The 18941-nt window shown below is 40.5% G+C and overlaps 3 protein-coding genes across 3 annotated transcripts; 1 reads left to right on the top strand and 2 right to left on the bottom strand.

Moving 5' to 3' along the window:
* Window positions 1-4970: 4970 nt before the first annotated feature.
* On the top strand, window positions 4971-8473 carry LOC115677971 (uncharacterized membrane protein At1g16860). The gene is made up of 4 exons (XM_030601225.2): window positions 4971-5820; window positions 7022-7177; window positions 7538-7749; window positions 7890-8473. Exons 1-4 carry the CDS (start codon window positions 5077-5079, stop codon window positions 8080-8082), a joined length of 1305 nt encoding a protein of 434 aa, XP_030457085.2. The 5' UTR covers window positions 4971-5076; the 3' UTR covers window positions 8083-8473.
* An 871-nt stretch (window positions 8474-9344) lies between these two features.
* LOC115677970 (EH domain-containing protein 2-like) lies at window positions 9345-14847 on the bottom strand. The gene is made up of 16 exons (XM_030601224.2): window positions 14689-14847; window positions 14398-14477; window positions 13776-13844; window positions 13629-13686; window positions 12820-12875; window positions 12678-12720; window positions 12537-12598; window positions 12245-12364; window positions 11987-12089; window positions 11849-11898; window positions 11343-11471; window positions 10492-10743; window positions 10312-10391; window positions 10023-10149; window positions 9745-9888; window positions 9345-9669 (listed from the first exon to the last, which is right to left on the bottom strand). Exons 1-16 carry the CDS (start codon window positions 14771-14773, stop codon window positions 9484-9486), a joined length of 1644 nt encoding a protein of 547 aa, XP_030457084.2. The 5' UTR covers window positions 14774-14847; the 3' UTR covers window positions 9345-9483.
* Window positions 14848-15998: 1151 nt separating this feature from the next.
* On the bottom strand, window positions 15999-18353 carry LOC115677974 (RPM1-interacting protein 4-like). The gene is made up of 4 exons (XM_056303755.1): window positions 18291-18353; window positions 17058-17588; window positions 16298-16501; window positions 15999-16195 (listed from the first exon to the last, which is right to left on the bottom strand). The coding sequence occupies exons 1-4, from the start codon at window positions 18351-18353 to the stop codon at window positions 16160-16162; spliced, it is 834 nt and encodes a 277-aa protein (XP_056159730.1). The 3' UTR covers window positions 15999-16159.
* Window positions 18354-18941: the final 588 nt, after the last annotated feature.

Below are 18941 nucleotides of genomic sequence, written 5' to 3'. Positions count from 1 at the left end.
TTGGCATTGTTGACCAAAGAAATTGGAAGCAATAGATAAAAAAACCAGATAAATTATTTATTTTATTTTAATGTAATGGCACGGGTTGCACCTTCGTGATTTTTTGCTTTAGCAAGTTGTGACATCGATTAATCTTCACCTTTTTATGATTAATTATCGATCACAATCCCGATTGTATCCACAATTTCAACTTGATCTAACACAAGAATCAGGTCGCTCCTGTCTTCGGTTGAATCAACTCAAACTCGAACCCGTCGTTTATTGTCTCTACAAAAAAAAAAGAGAAGAAAAATTGCATATACCCATTAATTATTAACTCGAAATACACGATGCAAATAAGCGAAAAAATAAATAAATAAATTCAATATATTCATATTAATTTTTGCAAAAATAAGGACTCATTATGGGTCTCCACAATACCAATTTCATCTAAAATTGACAAGGGAAAGGATATCAAGTAGCTATCACATTACTATATGGCCAAAAAAATAAATGTTAACTGTTTTCCGTACAGGTACATTTTCGTCCACACGCGCCTGCTCTCCGTAGAACTACGCCCGCATCTCAGTCCCGACCGACCAGCCCACGAGACAGGAATTCCCATTTTTACCCTCCGTCGGCTCAAAAAATAGCAGAACCATCCCCATTAATTTTCCCTGTTTTTTAGATAGCGATTTCTCTGATTTTGCTGATCAGGACTGCCAGATTTTGCTGTTGCCGCGATTTGCAATCGTCCAATTCGCATTCACATGAAAAGTCAACAAAAAAACAATTTTTTTTTGTCTCTACATGTGTATGCAACGCTCTCGAGATCGAACCCGAACCCGAATCCGGTGCTCTCCAGCCCTAACTTTAATCCCTTTACCGACTGGACCGCATGCCTATTGGCTAAAGAAACAAATTTTTCGTGAGCTTGTTTGTGGACGATAATTCTATCAAGGACCGACCTCACATCGAGTCTTATTGATTATTGGCTTAAATGATGACGAGGCATTATTTTAATTTCCGTGCATGATCGATTTTGATTTGATTAAGATGTTAGTTTGGTGGGTCAAACCGATGCGGCTTAGATTCGAAGCATTAAAAGTCAAACTGCTGCACCTGAGAAATTTCTATATTTATTTTTAGACATCTCTTGGTTAAATTATATGAAAAGAAAGAAAATACAATATATATATATATATAAGAAAATTTATCTATCTAATCTGGATTACTTCCTTGTTTGTGAGCTCACTCAATTTGCTAATCGGTTCAAGATCAAATATAAATTCTTCTAAACACTAAAAAATAACATTTTAAAAAAGAACACGTTAAAAGCACGCTTCGTCTCCGTTTGTTTCGCGAAAAATAAATGATTTGGAAAATTATCGATAATATTACTTATAAAAGGTGTGAATGAAAAAAAAATTCATCGTTTACGAAAATATTTAGATATTATTATTGTGAGCAATGAAAATATTTTTCTATTAGCTAATTATTTAGAGCGGTATATTTTTAGGAAAATATTTTTCAAATCATTCATTTTTCGTGAAACAAATAAAGCCTTTGTCTCAAACCCAACACTCGTGATTATTAATTGAGAAACTTGTTTCTTTTTGTATAATTGCATTAGGGAAAATTTCAAATAAAGATTTAAAGTGCCATCATTTTCCCAAAATAAGGGCATAAAGTGAATCTTATTTTAAATAAAAGCATGAAGTGCCTTTATTTTATCAAATAATGACATGAAGTAGCCATATTAGTCTCAAAGAAGAGCCTAACCTCATCAGCTGATCGAGGGCATTTTTGTTATTTTATTTTTTCCTTTTGGCTTTTTTTCTTTCCCATTTCTTTTTTTTTCTCCCTCTACGTCCACAGGCGAGGGCGGGCACCTCGCCTGATCTAGCGAAGGCTGCCCTCACCTAGTGGTTGGCGAGGGTCCCTGGCCCTCACCAACCCTCGCTGGTTAGTAACGAAGAAAAAAATGGAAAAAAGGAAAAAAAAAATAAAATGACTAAAATGCTTTTGATTAGTTTGTGAGGTCAGGTCATTCTTTGAGAAAATAATAGCACTTCATGTCATTATTTGAAAAAATATTTACTTCAGATATTTATATGAGAAAATGATGACACTTCATGTCGTTATTCATAATTTTTCCATTATGTTATATGAGCAATTTAATATAATTAATATTTTATATTGCTCTCCAAAAAATCCCTTGTTATCTTCCAACTAATTTCATCTCACCCCTCTCTGATTGGACAGTTCCAAAGGGGGGAGGAGGGAGGGAGAGGGGGGGCCCACATCATTCAAGGCCAGGTGGGACCCCACAGCAGTCCTAAGCAAGTGTGTCTAATTTGCAGCTGCTGCTGCTGATTCAATAACAAAATCTTTCACAAGACCAAAAAGACAGCTTTGCTCAGGAATTGATGATGACAGCAGATCCACCACTGTCAAGTCAGACACTGCACAACACAAATTCCACACACCATGTAGTTTAATTAATTTTCCTTCTTTCTTTGAGTTTTTCTATTTTAAATTTTTATTTTTTTAATAGCAGCAGCAGCAGCAAGGAATTGAGTGGGCCCCCTCTCACTTACTACCTAAATTAACTTTAATTTTTTAATTTATTTGTTTGTTTATTGTTATTATTATTATTATGTCTTTCCTTTCTATTTTTCTTTTTATGGAGGAGGAGGCCCGGGGGGCCGACCTGAGCCGTTGGATGGGGCTCTCATCATTGAGACCGGATTGCAATCATCAAGATTGCTGCAAGATCCTCTGTCTTTTAGCATCATATGTGCAGTAGGCCCCCCCTCAAGCTTCTTCTTCTTTTTTTTTTTTTGGGGAATTTGGAGAAATTACCAAATATTATAAAAAAAACCCATGTCAGTGAAAAAACCGAGATTAGTTTAATGATAATCATGGATTAAAAAAAAGGGGCTAAAGCTATCGAAATCCCTAAATTATGCCCATACCCTGAACTTTGTTACATGACACAAAAAAATCCCAAACTCATTCATGTAATGAGAACAATTAAAAGTCTATTTACATGGACGCCAAAAAATAAAAACAATATTATATATTTCTAAAAAATCATACACCAAAATTTTAACGGAGAATAATGTGTCATGTAACTATAAATTTAAGATTTTTTATGTAACTACAAAAAGGATTAGAACAAATATGTCACGATTGTTAAAAATGTATTATATAACAAACAAAATTTGGCGGTTTTTTTTTTTTTGACTTTATCCTATGAAATGAATATTTTTTTAATTAATATTTTTTACCATGACTGTGACAACTGACAAGTGGTGAGAGAGAGAAAGAAGGCATATCTAAAGAACTGCTTTGACGGTGGCGGTAAAGCATCTTCCTTTTTTGCTATATATATATATATTATATTTATATCAGTTGCTTTTTAATCTGCTGGATTATAGAATTTAGAAGGGGTTTCAATCATTTGATGCTGCCCGATGCTCATTTATGGAATGTGGGTTCCTGGTTCCATTTTACGATATTGACCTTGTGGGAAACCCTGAGTTCTACGTGATCTTGAAACCATGCATTTTCTTTCCTTTACTTTTTTTTGAATGTATTTGCATTAAGCTGGAAAAAAATGGACAATAAATAGAAATTATGGTAAAAACCAAAAAAAGAAACCCAAGACTATGCTCACTATGACACAAATACCCAAAAAAAATTTGTGTTACAAAAAACTTAAACTTGACCACTATGACACAAGTACCCCAACTTTCTTTGTGTCACGAAAAAAATCAAAACTTATATTTGTTTAACATATATGTCATCTATTTTAGTTCTATCTAGGGTATACTCATCATATTGGTATAAATTCGGGTTTTCGATGACATAAAAATATTTACAATGAGCAAGTTTAGAATTTTTTATGACACGAAAAAAGTTCATGATAAATGTGCCAAGTGGGCACGATTTGTTGTTTTTTTGTGGGTTTTTATTGTAAAAAAGACAAGGGATATTTGTGCCACAGTAAGCATAGTTTAGGTTTTTGTGATATTAACCCTAGACATTAAGATATTTTGCATGCAAATGGATGCTCTACATAATAAATTGCAATGTTTCCAAGATATAACCTCATGAGTATTAAGGGCACGCATGATGACCATTCTTTTTCTGGCCAAATCTATTTTTTTGTTCTCGATAACAGGTTTGGAACATAAATCTGTTTGGTAACGCAATTTCATTTTTCTATTCCTAAAATAAATTTTTAGTCCAAAATAGGTTTGGAACAGAAATGAGAAGTAAATATTTTTCAATTTTTTATTTCTGAAATAAAATGAGAAATAAAAACTCTTCACATCGCTCGCCTCTTGCCTCCCGTCGTTGGCGACCGCCTCCCGCTGCCCGTCGATGAATGGCAAAGAGCATAAGGGGGAGATAATTAAGAACCTCGAAAAAAAATTTATGTCGTTATCAAATGCGTATCACTGCTCGGAAACTCGTCCAGGAAATATAAATAGAAAAATCTATTTATGGCAAAAAATTTATTTTGAGAATAGAATAATCACCATTCGCGTCCTAAAGATATCTTTTGATTCTGTTTCCAAATTAAACACGAATTTTCTGATTTGTTACCATAGTCATGCTGCAAGAATCAAAGGACACACAAGACATAATCGACAGCAAGGGCAAAGAAGTAATTTCGGGCCATCGACGAAAGGTTTCCTATTTACTTCCAAGAGACCAAAACGACAAAACCCCCCCGAAAATTATAAAAAAAAAAACAAATAAAAAAGGAAAATAATACCGTTTTCGTTTACATTCATTTATATATTTATTTTTTCTCTTTGCCTCCAACGGGGGAAGGGAGGAAGGGCAGGGACGTCATTATCACGTCCCCGCGAGCCCTCTCTCGTCATTTCACCCCCACCACCACCACCACCACGACCACCACCCACCTTTTCCCCAAGAAACACTCCTCCTCCCTTCTTCGTCAAGCTCCACCACTTCACTCTCTCTCTCTCTCTACACTCCTCGCGGGCGCGGGCGCAGGCGCAGGCGCAGTCGCTTTCTCTCTCTAGGAAGGGAAGGGAAGGGAAGGGAAGGTAATCGGAGATGGGGAGCCGCATCCCTTCGCACCAGCTCAGCAGCGGCCTCTACGTCTCCGGCCGGCCGGAGCAGCTCAAGGAGCGGGCCCCCACAATGGCGTCGCGGGCGGTGCCGTACACCGGCGGCGACATCAAGAGGTCCGGCGAGCTCGGCAAGATGTTCGACATTCCGGCCTCCTCCGGCGAGGGCCCCCCTTCCCTCAAGCACTCCCGCCCCTCCACCTCCTCCCAGCACAACAGCGGATCCGTCCGATCCGGCCCCAACTCCGGGCCCGTGCCCGTGCCCAAGTCCGGCGCCAACTCGGGCCCCGTCAAGAAGACCTCGGGTCCCATCACGCCCCTGGCGCCGACGGGGCTGATCACCTCCGGGCCGATAGGGTCGGGCCCGCTCGGCTCCGGGCGGGCCAGGTCGGGCCAGCTGGAGCAGCCGGCGGGGACGGCGAAGGCGGTGTACGGGTCGGCGGTGACGAGCCTGAGCGATGAGGCGAGGGTCGGGTTCAGGGTCTCCAAGGCGGTGGTGTGGGTGTTCTTGGTGGTGGTGGCGATGGGGGTGCTGGTGGGGGCGTTCTTGATGGCCGCGGTGAAGAAGGCGGTGATACTGGTGGCGGTGGCGGCGGTGGTGGCGCCGGCGGTGGCCGTGGTGGCCTGGAACTGGGCGTGGAGGAGGCGGGGGCTGCTAGGGTTTGTGACGAGGTACCCGGACGCCGAGCTCAGGGGCGCTGTTGATGGACAGTATGTGAAGGTCACTGGGGTAATAATCTCCAAATTTTCTTTATGTTCTTTTCGAGTTGGATTTTGTGGTTAGCTTAATTAATTAGCTTTATCCTGTATATATCATATTGTATTCTCTGGGTGTACTTTTCCTTAAAAATCGTTAATTTCCTGGTGTGAATGTAGAATTGGTCATCTGCTTATGTAGAGGATTCGATATGATGTGACAATTTACCTTAAAATGGAAGTATTTAAGTTCTTTGCTTATCGTTGGATTGTTGCGCTCAAGTTTTAGTATAGTAAGCATAATTTTGGCAGTATAGGGAAATTTGTCGATGGAGAGATGAGTATCGTGCGTTTTGGGCAGATAGCTCGTTAAGTAAAGCATCATTTTTGTCGAGAGTTTTCAAGCATCGAGAGTGCTCGATTTGGCGAATTGGGGAATAAGTTCTCGATACTGGCTTTTTTCGATACCTAGGAATTGAATTGCTACGTTTTGCATATGGGTTCTCATGAAGTCCTTTTCAGATGTTGCTTATGTTACTTCCTGTCAGGACCGGTTGGGATTGAGTCTCTTGCTTTTGGGACTAGAAATTGACAGTTTGGAATCTAATACCTTGGCAACTTGCAAGTTGCAATTGCCTCGTAGTCCAACAGAGAAATCTGAGGCTAATGAGTGATTGCAGATATTTTGCTGTTTAGTCAACATGTTTTTCTGGTCATTATCCGTTGCATTGGAAAATGCATTGGCAATGCCTGCTTGTTTGTGCTAGGCATGGTATGCTAACAATCGTCCTTGGTTGAAACGAGTTCTCCTTGTTTTGAGCCTCCCACTTTTCTGTATCTTCTGCGTCGCCAAATTATTTGGCTGGTAAGGCCGGTGTTATTTTGAAGCGCCCAATGGACAGGAAGAGGTTCAATAGTTATCTGGTGCTATTACATATTTCTGAACATCCGGTGCTGATTCTGGAGTTGCTATGAATTTTTCTCATCCATTGAGATATTTGAAATAGTCTCTGCTTCCCTCTTCTTGTAAAAAGCTGCTGATAGGTCCGTGACTCATTGTTCGGTGAAAATAAACATTGTATGATTAGTGCTTCTTTTGTATGCACATCCTTCTCTTTGATGCCAAACATACTCTGTCAAATAATTCTGAAAATGGCTCGATACGATTCTTTCCCATGTGACTGCTTATGTGTTATTGTTTCGGAGGGTGCTTGATAACATTCTATCTCTTGTAGGTTGTCACCTGCGGCAGCATTCCTTTGGAATCATCTTATCAGAAGGTGCAAAGATGTGTGCATATATCAACAGAATTGTACGAATATAAAGGATGGGGTGGAAAATCTGCAAATCCGAAACACCGTTGCTTCTCATGGGGATGTAGACATTCAGAGGTAAGAAATTGTCTTTCTGGGTTGATATGCTCACAAGCTTGTTGAACGCAGAGTCATCGACTTTATTTGTGGGTTTTGACATGAACTGATGTCCACTCTTAGCTCTTCAATTCAACGAACCTAATGATTGCTGGAAGCTGCACTGTTTTCAATCCCACAATTTCTTATTAACTGCTGCATGGATTTGGCCTTCTTTAGTCTCAATTTTATATTGTTCCTCAAGAGTTGGCACTAGTTACGTGTCGATGTTTTGCTACTATGTTCCCGTTTGCTAGTCTAGCACTTCATGAACTTGAGGACCTGCCTCGACCTTCTTTTTCACATTGATCTAATAATGATAATGTCGTATTTGCTGAACAGAGGTACATGGCTGACTTCTACATATCAGACTTCCAGTCAGGATTAAGAGCACTAGTTAAAGCCGGCTATGGAGCGAAGGTTGCTCCATTCGTCAAACCCACCACAGCGGTAGATGTGAGCAAGGAAAAGAGAGATTTATCTCCGAGCTTCTTACGCTGGCTCGCAGAGCGCAGCCTTTCGTATGATGATCGCGTTATGCGCCTCAAAGAAGGGTATGCGATAGACAATATTATATCTTTATCATCTTTCAGCTTATTCTCTTAAAAGGAAGTCTAATGAGTAATAATTCGCCCTGAAGATTCCTCTCTCTCTCTCTCTAAGATTTTTCTTTCTCTTCTGTTTTTGGCATCAGATATATAAAAGAAGGAAGCACGGTAAGTGTCATGGGTGTCGTGCGACGCCATGATAACGTACTCATGATTGTTCCACCTCCGGAGCCCATATCAACGGGCTGCCAATGGTTCCAATGCCTACTTCCAACGTATGTGGAAGGCCTTATCGTGACGTGTGCAGATAACCAGGACGCTGACGTAGTGAACGTGTAAATACCACGGGTTTCATCTTGTTGTATTATTCACGACGTGCTCTCTCCCGTATATATCTAAGTGACGGAAGAACGACGGGTTCTGTTAAAACTATCCACTGTTTTGCGAGTGTTCTCTAAAGGGGCGAGGAAATGTTTGCATCCAGAGAGCCGATGACGGACGAGGTACGAAGGGAATGGTTGAGACTCGAGAATTAGCGATGATGTGCAGGTTGTGATGAAGACCCTCAAGGGGACAGAGTATATATTTTCCTTTCCAAGAGGCTTAGGGGAAAAAGTGTATATTATGATGCTGCAGATTTCTGAATTTGGTTGATTTTGTGTACGTAAGTTGCAGAGGCTTCTTCTGAGGAATGCAGAAAGTGTTTGCTTCTCTTCTGATGTATTAAATTCTAGAATGAAGATAAGTTGTTCAACGTTCTTTCTTTTAATTTTTTTTTTTTTGCTGTCATATGCATGTGTAATTATCGTTCCCTATTTTATATTGCAAGTGTCAATTGCTTCTGAACATGAGAAAAGAGTCCCAAGTCTATCATCCCTTAATTTAAGCTGCAACTTCGACAGCCAAATCAACGATTAGTTTCTTTTGTCTATGTGAGAGCTTCGCGGTGTTGGTGGCAGAGTCATATCCCTTAATGGTCCCCTTGGTTCGTTATTTGCGAGCATCGCTGCTACTGCCAGCCGCCCTATACTCTCTAATTTAGTTTTAATTCAAATCTTCTTTGCGGTTCATGAAAATTTGGACGAAAATGCGCTTGAAATTAACACGTGAGATGCACGGGCGCGCCGGCCGATCCTTTTTTTTCGCCCATTCAGGGGACCATTTGAGAAAAATTCGACTTAGTAGTACGTTACGAAGACGAACCTACTTGACTAATTGGAACCTTCGCTTTTTCTCCCGCTCTCTTTGACAATTTGTGCAGCCCAACTGTAGGTCGAAATGTCCTTGCTCTTCCTTCTTCGTAGCGATCCACATCGGCTGCTTCATTGTAAGTGCAAATTTTCACAAGATTTCTCTACATTTGCTGGAACATTCCCTTGCTTAATTAGCGTGATATTCATGCTTTCAAACCTTTGATGCATGTTCTAGTCGACCATCCAAGACAAGTATAGGTGACGTCTGACACTAATATAAGCAATTAAACAAAGACTACATACAGAAAAACCTAATGGGTGATGAGATTTATGTTTAGAAATCTCTCTTGGGTAAAAACCAATTCGTTCTTCACAAATTTGAACCGAAACTTAACATTCAAGGCATAATTAACCTGATAACCCCATCTGAGGGTGTGATGGAGCATCGGAGACCAAAAATGTTATACACAAGGTTTGTTTTTTCAGATAACATGCCATGTAGCAAGAAAACGTGGCCTCAACAAAGAAGGCACAAGCCCCGGAAGATTCATTCATAAGGATTTCTGAAATTCTTCAGGAGTTCAGGGATCTCGTAGCCGAGCATGTCATCGACGGCTTGAATCATCTTGGGCTTCAGCTTTTCGAATTTATCGATGTTGTAGCCACTCAAGACCTCCTTGAAATGATCAACACTGGGAAAATCGCCTGCTGGTAAATGATAATCCCTTTGAACCTATTTCAAAGCACATATTCATCAGGTAATGTGAAATCAGCATAAAGAAGAGACAGAGTGAGAGAGAGAAGGGACCTTAGCAAATTCATCTTCAAGATTGTCAATTAATCGCTGTTGAGCCTTTGCCTTGCCCATCATGGCAGGCATCTCCTTCTTAAGATGACTAATGATGTAAGCATGAATCTTAGCAGCCCTAGCACGCTTCACAAATTCGTTGATCTGCAATAAATGGATGCAGCAAGATGATTCACAATCAGTATGCAGTAACAATTACTTAAATGCATTGGTACTCAATACACACAAGATAAAATTATAGAAACTAGTCCTTTAAGCGTGAAATTTTCACAACGTACTCGACGGTCACAAGCTTTCTTAGGAATGTCAATCAAGTCCGCAAGAAGGTCATCCTGCTCTTTTTCGAAGAGATCACGTCCTATAGGACCCACAATGCCTTCATTAACAGGCTTGTCATTGAAGGACCTGTGATTTCAAAATAATGGTCAGCACAGAGGTACCCAACAACCAACAAGTAAAAGTTATAAGTAATAGGATCATAAGGTAGAGGGAGAGAGCATGTGCTAAGAAAAATCAAGCTTTTCAAACAATGTTTCAAAGAAATAAATTTTCATATTAAAAACATACCCGATATAAACGCGTACAACTTCAGGAGTGTTCAAAACTTTTCCAAGCGACCACATCAGTGCTCCATAGACTCTCATCAGCTGTAAATAGCACAAGCAGCTTAGCTAATCCTCTCATAGAGAATATGCCTAAAAATGCAGGTGAGGAGCGAAGACAAACTATATGAGCTAGACATCTTACTTGTTGCGTATCGACTTGGTCTGCTTTATTAAGAACAACACGTATCTTGTCATCATTACCGCGTAGGGATGCGATAACACGCTTGAACTCGTCACTGATATCAAGTTTATGAGGATCAAACAAAAGAAGAATCATATCACACTTGGCTGCAAACCATGATATGACACCAGTAAAATCATAGCTCCGTTGGGTTCTTTGCTTTTCTCCGGATAGAACACCGGGAGTATCCACAAAAGTAATTTGATCCAGCAGCTGCAACATATCATGGAAATATTGATGTCTATTTGTTATTGACAGAGAGCCTTTAGGAACCTTTGGACTACTTTTTGAATCTGTACTTTCACGCTTTTTTAAATCAAAGTCATTATCGACAAAAGAAAATCAAGCCATTATATTTTTAACTTTTCTAATTAAGTATTTCTATTTGCACAAATTGTCTCATCAAGTCCCTTAAAAAGCAAATCTGGCAAAATCAGGCTAACACGCCTGTCAGACGACACCCTAGCGTGACATCGATAAATTTTTAAAGATCAGGACCAAAGAGCATGTTGAAAAAATGAGACTATAACTGGAAGAAGAGGATATTTCCTCTCTTTTTATTTTCCACTGTAGCATCCACATCAGCATAATCTTGTCCACGTCACCCTCGAATGCTGATGGTCACTTAGTGGATTTAACCGGATATGGTGTCAGAGAGACTTAATTAGACAATATGTGCAAATAGAATGATTTAATTAGAAGGAAAGGGTCTTGGTTAGAAAACATACCAGAACAAAAAATATAATTTTTCCAAAACCAGTTTAAAGACAACAAGTAACATTTGAATCTACAGGAGCAAGTCAATAACTCACAGGGTGTGGCATTTGGGAACACTCAAATTTTGACAAAAATGCTCCTCCAAATTTCGTCAGGCCGTTGAAGGGCATGTCTGCATGGACGGCAATTGTGTTCCCTGGGATACTTCTCTCATCCGGTCCAGACTGAGTATAAAGTAAATTAAGCTCAGACAGAAAAGATGAAAAATCATGAAATATCTACGTAAAAATAGTTAATGCAAGTCAATTGCAGCATTTAGTCACAAGACTGACTATATCCAAATGGCAAATGGCTAGCCAACAATACTGAATACTAGAATCCTTATGACTCTCCAATGCAGAAAATAACTGATCCGGAATCCATCAGAGAAAAGATATATCAAACACTACTGTTTAACTTAACAAGGTGGATTTAGCTCCTAATTAAAATAAGTAATTGAGAGAATTAATTAACTGCCAACTAAAGTTCTCTCAAATACCGTAACAGTCTCTCAATCACTCTATCAGACTAAACTGAAGGTAGGAAAGAAAACTTCACATACCATGACAACAACAAATCTATCAGTTGTAGGCTCAGGTCCAATATGAGCTCCTGTCCAGCAAACATAGACCGCACTCTTTCAGTAATTTCTTATATTTGCATGTAAAGACAACAAGAATACATCATAAAATTGACTAACCTGGGTATTCACACCTCAGCAAATGCTTTATGAAAGTAGTTTTGCCCGTAGAATACTGACCAAGGAGCATCACCATGGGTTTAGCATCAAAATCACTATTTGTCTGCAAACAAATATAACTGATTACTCTTCTCATGATTCTACAACGAAAGCAGAAACTAGACAGAACAAATATAACAGAACAAGCTGCCGCTCCAAAAATCAAAGAAAATAAAAAATTACACAGTATATGAATTGAATCTGCTCAATTTCACTCACCAACGAAGGGGACACAAAATCATTAAAACGATAAGCAACTTCAAGAGGCTTCAGCTTTTCTACATACAATCTCTTCAAACCATCAACAATTGATGTAACCGAATATTGAGGCGCCTGTGCCTGAGAAGAACGAAAAAGGCATCGATGAGATGACCTCCAGGTAGTATAAAAAAATGACATATCACGTTAAGAAATAGAAAATACTATCCCCTGAGAAACTTAAAAGGAACACAACCAACAAACGACCAAGAAAGTAATTCCTTGTGCAACAAGACAAATACTCGAAGCTCACCTTCCTCCCAGATTTTGGAGCAAACCATTGAGATGATGGCGGTGGCAGGGGCTGAGCACTTCCTGCATTGTAAGATGTACTAGTTAACAGAAAGAGCTCACAAATAAATGCTTCCAAAGTGATAACAAGTACAGCTCTCACCATTTGTTACAGGATCGACAACAACTGTTGAGTTCTTGCTTTTCTATCAAAAGGAAAGAGGCAAAAATAAGTACTCAAGCTATAGAAATATCTGATCTTAAAAAGCGGGCCACAGCAAGGGTTACAAAAGAAATTCACTTACAGCAACCACGGCATCCAACCCTTCCATCATAGGAGGATCGATCTTCTCCACATCAGCTGTCAACAGCACGTGCATCCATAAACCAATTAACAGATGTATCAGCAGAGCTTAAATAAATAGCGAGAATAGCATGATGTGGCATGTCAGCCATGTTTTGCAGAAGCTTCTATTAAAATGGAGAAAGACTACTCCTCAAACTTAAAACCTCTAAACATTACAAGAACACGCAGTAGCACTACCCTTCAAATGGTACACAATGAGGAACTTTCTATACTCTTGTCATGAATGACACCCAAGCAGCAGAAAATTAGAAATTCGTAAGCATGATTAAATTGTAAACAAACTGAAACTGTAATTCTTGTATCCAAAAACAAAACCCTGAAATTGTAATTCACTAGAAGGAATAGATTGTTTCACTATTCATGGAAAAATTTTGCATATTGCCGAGATAACTGATGCAAACATGGGTACACTCACTTAAAGCACTAGGCCAAGAGGGACAACTATCGTGGTACGAGGCAATTTTTATCCCTTTCCAAATGGTCGTTTTGGTCAAAATATAGGAATAGGTAGGATTAGTGATGGTCCACATAAGATCCAAGTGGCCTTTGATTCTTAGTTTCCCAGAGTTTTCCCATAGAATGCTTCACTTATATTTGTCTTTTGGCTATTGTAATTCTTTCAATGGCAAGATGAAATTTTTCTGTTTATTAGCCAGTCTCCATTTCTTGAAGTTAATTAGCGTAGAAAATAAGTAACTTTAGAAAGTAAAAACAATTGTCTGGAAGTAGAACATATGAGCAACTTGCCTTCAAACTTAAGGCTGCTGGGGGTTAATTCAACTCCTTCTTGGGCCAGAGAAATCAGCTGTTCACTTCGACATGTTAAAAGAGAAATTGCATCCTACAAGTTATCAAAAACAATACACACCAGAAACAAACGCGACAAAGTATAACCTGCACAGCAATAATAAACTCATGCAAGCCAAGAAACCCTTGACGTTTGGAATCTGCAATGGCCCAAACCTGAAGAGAAGGTCAAACAACTGAGAAGTTTAGGTTTAGGCAACAACGGGCTCCCAATTAAATACCAGTGGATACTACCGACAAGATGAAAACAACCCACATTTCAAAATTGCCGAGAACTTCTGTAAAAAACCATACTTTGGACACAATCATTAATGACAACCACATAAAATTAAGCCATGCCTAGACTTTACTGCACTATTTGCCATATACTCCAATTCAAGCAGAACTCCACCACGGGAGATCACGATAGAGCGTTTCAAGGGTGAGCTCAAAGATAACACCTTGCAGTACACAATCAACCCGAAACTTCAACTATCGGTTTATCAAGCGACAACTCGCTCTTTCAATCCTATCTTTGGCCAAATGCGGAGCACTTCCCACATTCAACTTCACACGTTCAATCCCCTATAGCAACCCATACAAAATCCCCCCAAAATGGAATCGGAAGCGAACCAAAACACTGCCCAAAAAGTCCCACTTTCATTTAATTCATCATCAGACAATAGGACAACTCAATTCCGTACTCTTAACAATGGACAGACACAACAACCTGCTTGAGCTCCTGCCGCGAAAGCTTCGACATGGCGAAGAACTTCGTGGCGGCATCTCCAGTAATGCGCCCATCTCCATCTACAAAAAAAAACCAACAACCATTTCAAAAAAAAAAAAAACCGAAAACCACAAGCGGGCGACACATTCCATCGCCGAACGACGAACAGCAACAGTGAGCAGCCTTGGAGAAAATCGCGATCCGGCGACATTGTCCACAGGTCCCCCGATCGAGCCAGCGAATCACCGAACGAGCCAAAACGCGGCTCGATCGGAAGGCGGAGACGCGAACCTGAATCGGCGAAGTTGAACCACTCCTGATAGATCCGCTGGTGGTCCTTGGAGCACAAGCCCAACGCGCCGGACTTGATCTCCATCGCCGGCGAGCAAGCGAGAGCGAGAGAGAGGGAGAGATTGAAAGGAATTTTGAAAGCGTTGTTGTGGAGTGAAGTGAAAGTGAAAATGAAAAGTGAGAAGGAAGAGAGAGATTTTATATCAGTTTTGGCGTCGGGGGTCAAAACGGCGTCGTCTCGGGGCTTTCAGACGATCGACGAAAACGGTCGGCTTTCTTTTTTTTGATTTTTGAATGAGCTCCGCCGTGTGGGAGATTGCGCTCGTGTGCTCTCGCGCGTTGATTAGACCCCGTGGACCCTACGGTGGGTGAGCGACAGGTGGCAGGCCTTGGGTGGGCGTTGGGAGTTTGTTTCGGATTAGCGCGGTTGGACGGCAAATGAAATGTGTGAACCGATTTAATCTTTTATATGCTAGACGCTTTTTGATCGAATTTGGAGCTCGATTTGAAGCTCGCGAAGGCGCGAATCGGGCTTGTCTACGTGGGGCCCCGCATTGGGCCCGTGGAATCGATTGCGAAACGAGGCGGGTTTCGAACTTTCGACACGAGAAAGTCCGGTAAGTAACTCGATTTGGTGGAGTGACCAGACCGTGGTATTGTTTGTAACTTATGGTATTGGGCGCATGAGTCATGCCCGTATTGTGCATATACATGTCTATTTCCTAATAGTCGAGCATATTCGATGGGATCGAAACAAGGTGGATTTGTTTTTTTTTTTTTTTTGTCATGCGTATCATTGAGTTAGATTTAGGAGTGATCAGTTCCAAGATAGATAGATTTCGGATTAAAAACCTAAAACTTACCATGCCAGAGTCGGCTTTTGATTTCTGAACTCGAGAATCGAACCGATTCCCTCGGGATCCGGCTTGGAACCAAAATCAGCCGGTTGAGAACAAAACCAATTCTTTTTTCAACCTTTAAACAAATATCGTGTAACTATTATTTTAGAAAAATAGACCATGTGAACAACCTATGATATCGTGGTTAGGGCATCGATGGATTTCCCAGGCTTTCCAAAGTTCGAAATCCCAATTTTTATCCAAGAACCTACGGTAACGAACTACTTTTGCAATGATCTGCTCAAGCATTGTTGATTCCAACCTTAGCTTGAATTCTTCCTCGTGTCTGGAGTAACTCGAGCAAATGTCACAATCACAATCCTTCTAAGGGAGTATCAGATCAAAACTTGCAAGTTCTTACGGACGACATGAACTCTTTTCTTTCAATTCACTGGACAAGGAGGGAAAGAGTTTAAGCAATGCAATGTCAAAGAATATATAAATCTCAATCAAACGAACTGTTTTTAAAAGTCTTAAGCAATGACCCGTTTCACAGTAATCATCGAAATCAAAAGTATAATACGTCATGTCTTAGGCGAAAAGCCGAGATGCAAACGGGAAGCTTCTCAGAATCACTCCCTCCCTCCAAAACATGGACAGCAACATATCTGCAAGAACATCCCAAATTGAAGATCATTGATCTGTGTGAAGAGCTGATGAAAAATGGGACATTTACTAATGGAGCGGAATCGTTGGATATATTCGGATACCTTTGATCTGGAGGAAGAGGAGCTTTCTTGATTCTTCTGATTGCTCGAGTAGGTGATCGGCTCGGGGGGCAGGACCGGGAACTTGGAGGATTCGTTGTGCTTTTCCTCTTTCACTTTGTTGAAGATGACGGTGAAGCTCTCTCCCGATCTCGGATCGGTTTCATCCCAGGCCCCAAATTTCGGTATTGAAGGCGCTCTCCGATGCTGTCTACCCCGGAAAAAACAGAAAAAGTACAATGTCATACCGTATTATCACTTTCGCTGCAGGGATTGATCACGCAACACAATGACTATATTACTGCCAATTGTAAACAAGAAAAATAAGTCTGAAAACAAAGCGCAGCAGCATCCTGTTTGCTCGAAGAAACACGAGATTCTCATTAGCAGGGACTATAGTTGCTCCATAAAGGGTAGGAGATTCTCCAGAAGAAACATGAGATTTGCTTCTGGTCGCGACGTGCTATGGGTGACAGTTCCGCCTTTTGGCAATTGTTCTTTTTCTGGCTTGAGATCTGAACGATGCAGAATTAGATAGCAGAATGATCAATCTTACCACTTTTGGTGAATCTACTTGAATCTCATCTAGGACATAGTGCCAATGACCATTTTACAGTAGCACTGAGCTCATGCTATAACCTCGTGATAACTTCCATTAGCATATGTAATGGCTAATCAGCTGCTAGAAAAGGCTACTAAGGAGAAAAAGTCACAGCAATTAGATGTGCTAGATTGAATCTAAGATCACAAAGTACAGACTTACGGAATCATTGGATGGTTGACTTCCACTCCTTTGTCTTGCTTGCTTTGGAGCACTAGTCACCGAGGGCGACAAGCTGTTGCTGCTCTCTGTCAGCCCTTTTTTGCGGTCTGGCCTAGCGCGATGCTGACCTGAGTTTCGGTGTGAATTGGAACTGCTCTTTTCACTGCCGGATTCTGACCGAACACTGCCACGGCTCGCCGTACTCTTGTGCTGATCTGAAGGGGTCCTCCGGTGCGCATCGAACCTTCTGTGCCCTTCACTTATGTTGTGCTCAAAAGCATCCGAAGCTCGGCGATCGTCGTCGATCTCCATGCCTCGCCTCCCGAACATGAACATCTCCGGGTTCTCCTCAGGATCGTTCGGGTTCATCTTCACGCCTGCTTTCTCCTTGCGCGCGTTCTCGAAGCAGGTCGTGTACGGTATGTTGTCGCTGTCCCAGTTTCCAAACTTCGGAACGTGCGAATGTTGCTGCAGCAAAGCCACCCCGCAACTGGTGAATGGTGATTCACTGATTCTTAAGAACAACAGACACTAAAACATTGATCGCCTCTTTGCTTTTCAAACAATTATGGGGTCAAAGATTTTTGGTGGGTAGCAAAGTCTTTTAGGTGGGAGTTGTGTTATGAACTTATCTCTGTGAGGTCCAGCTCCAACCCTCTTTGAATTCAATGTGGTAACTTTATCTAGAGTTTCATGAACAATCCTACATGTTGTTTGCCAGTTGTGAACTGAATTAGTTTGAAATGACTTTTAGAAGACATTGACTCATGCACTTGTAGGAAAACCAGAGAAAAACAAAATCCTAGGATAAGGATTGTAGGAGCTGGTCTGTTGAATTTCATTCAAGTGAAAAAACAAAAAAAAAAAATTCCAATTTCTCAAGGAAAAAAGATAGTTGAGATTCATGTGGACATGTTATTTGCCACTCCACCTAAATTTTACAGGAAAACATAACAAGTTGTTGTCAGTATTTAATTCCCAACCGTAGGGTGGCTACGCCATCTTGTTAAACCCATGATTTCATTGAACCTTCCCTGAACAACAAGGGGCAGTCCATAATCATCTCAACCCTAGTCCCTATCTTATAACTAATAATCAACAAAACCATACAAATCTTCATATTAATCACTTTATCATATTTGTTTAGGAATTTACTAATCTCATAGCAAAGGTTAAAAGCGTTAAATTACTGAGACAACTGAAGGAATTACCGACATTCATCGAGAAATTTACCATCCATGGACACTTAATTCGTAATTCTGATGACTGAGCCTCCATAGAGTTTTGCATGTTCATTTCATACTTACTATGTCAGGCCTCCGCCATCTCAAGTTTTGAAACATTTCGATAGTCGTCCTTCTAATTCGGCAGAGTATTCGAACAAGAGGTCGTATTCGATTGAGAATCGTCCTCAAAATCCGATGACTAAAATAGGCAAATACTTGTTTGGTTGATTGAGCATTCACTCATCAATTCGGTGACAACAAACCCAATAAAGAAAAAAGACCTTCAAGAACTCACAAAAACAGAGTCCAGTCAGCTAAATCCATTCAAACCCTCTACCTATCTACTAACTAAAACACAAACAAAAGAAATTACAAGCTAATCACATCTAAAACACACAAGTTCTCAAACACCCTGAACAAGTCAATCAACAATAATGATAGTTGAAGAGCACTTACTGCCATTTGGTGAGGTAACTCGGGGTTTGAACAGAAGCCGCTTCTTAGCCCTTTTTCTGATTGAATGAAGAGAAACCAGTGAGGGTTGAAGATTGGATGAAGTTTGCCGAGTCACGCCTGAGACTCTTTCCAGGTGGGCTTCGACTTGAAAATAGTAAATCCCAAAGATGAGCCGACGATACATGAACTTCAGATCAATGTT

The sequence above is a fragment of the Syzygium oleosum genome, unplaced genomic scaffold, assembly GCF_021117445.2.
Source record: "Syzygium oleosum isolate NSW1041296 unplaced genomic scaffold, Sole_v2.1 Sole_v2.29, whole genome shotgun sequence".
In the NCBI taxonomy this organism is placed as follows: Eukaryota; Viridiplantae; Streptophyta; class Magnoliopsida; order Myrtales; family Myrtaceae; genus Syzygium; species Syzygium oleosum.
This window is presented reverse-complemented; position numbering and strand designations above follow the sequence as displayed.

Excerpts from the sequence above, each read along its gene's own strand:
- LOC115677971 (XM_030601225.2), top strand. The coding sequence starts at position 5,077 with ATGGGGAGCCGCATCCCTTCGCACCAGCTCAGCAGCGGCCTCTACGTC. Across the intron at positions 7,178-7,537 it reads GGGGATGTAGACATTCAGAG|AGGTACATGGCTGACTTCTA; the intron begins GTAAGAAATTGT and ends TTTGCTGAACAG. Across the intron at positions 7,750-7,889 it reads GTTATGCGCCTCAAAGAAGG|ATATATAAAAGAAGGAAGCA; the intron begins GTATGCGATAGA and ends TTTTGGCATCAG.
- LOC115677970 (XM_030601224.2), bottom strand. The coding sequence starts at position 14,773 with ATGGAGATCAAGTCCGGCGCGTTGGGCTTGTGCTCCAAGGACCACCAG. Across the intron at positions 11,899-11,986 it reads GCTGAGGTGTGAATACCCAG|GAGCTCATATTGGACCTGAG; the intron begins GTTAGTCAATTT and ends TTTGCTGGACAG. Across the intron at positions 10,392-10,491 it reads ACCAAGTCGATACGCAACAA|CTGATGAGAGTCTATGGAGC; the intron begins GTAAGATGTCTA and ends TGCTATTTACAG.
- LOC115677974 (XM_056303755.1), bottom strand. The coding sequence starts at position 18,353 with ATGAACATGCAAAACTCTATGGAGGCTCAGTCATCAGAATTACGAATT. Across the intron at positions 17,589-18,290 it reads GAATTAAGTGTCCATGGATG|TGTCTGTTGTTCTTAAGAAT; the intron begins GTAAATTTCTCG and ends TCAATGTTTTAG. Across the intron at positions 16,196-16,297 it reads CCTCTTCCTCCAGATCAAAG|ATATGTTGCTGTCCATGTTT; the intron begins GTATCCGAATAT and ends ATGTTCTTGCAG.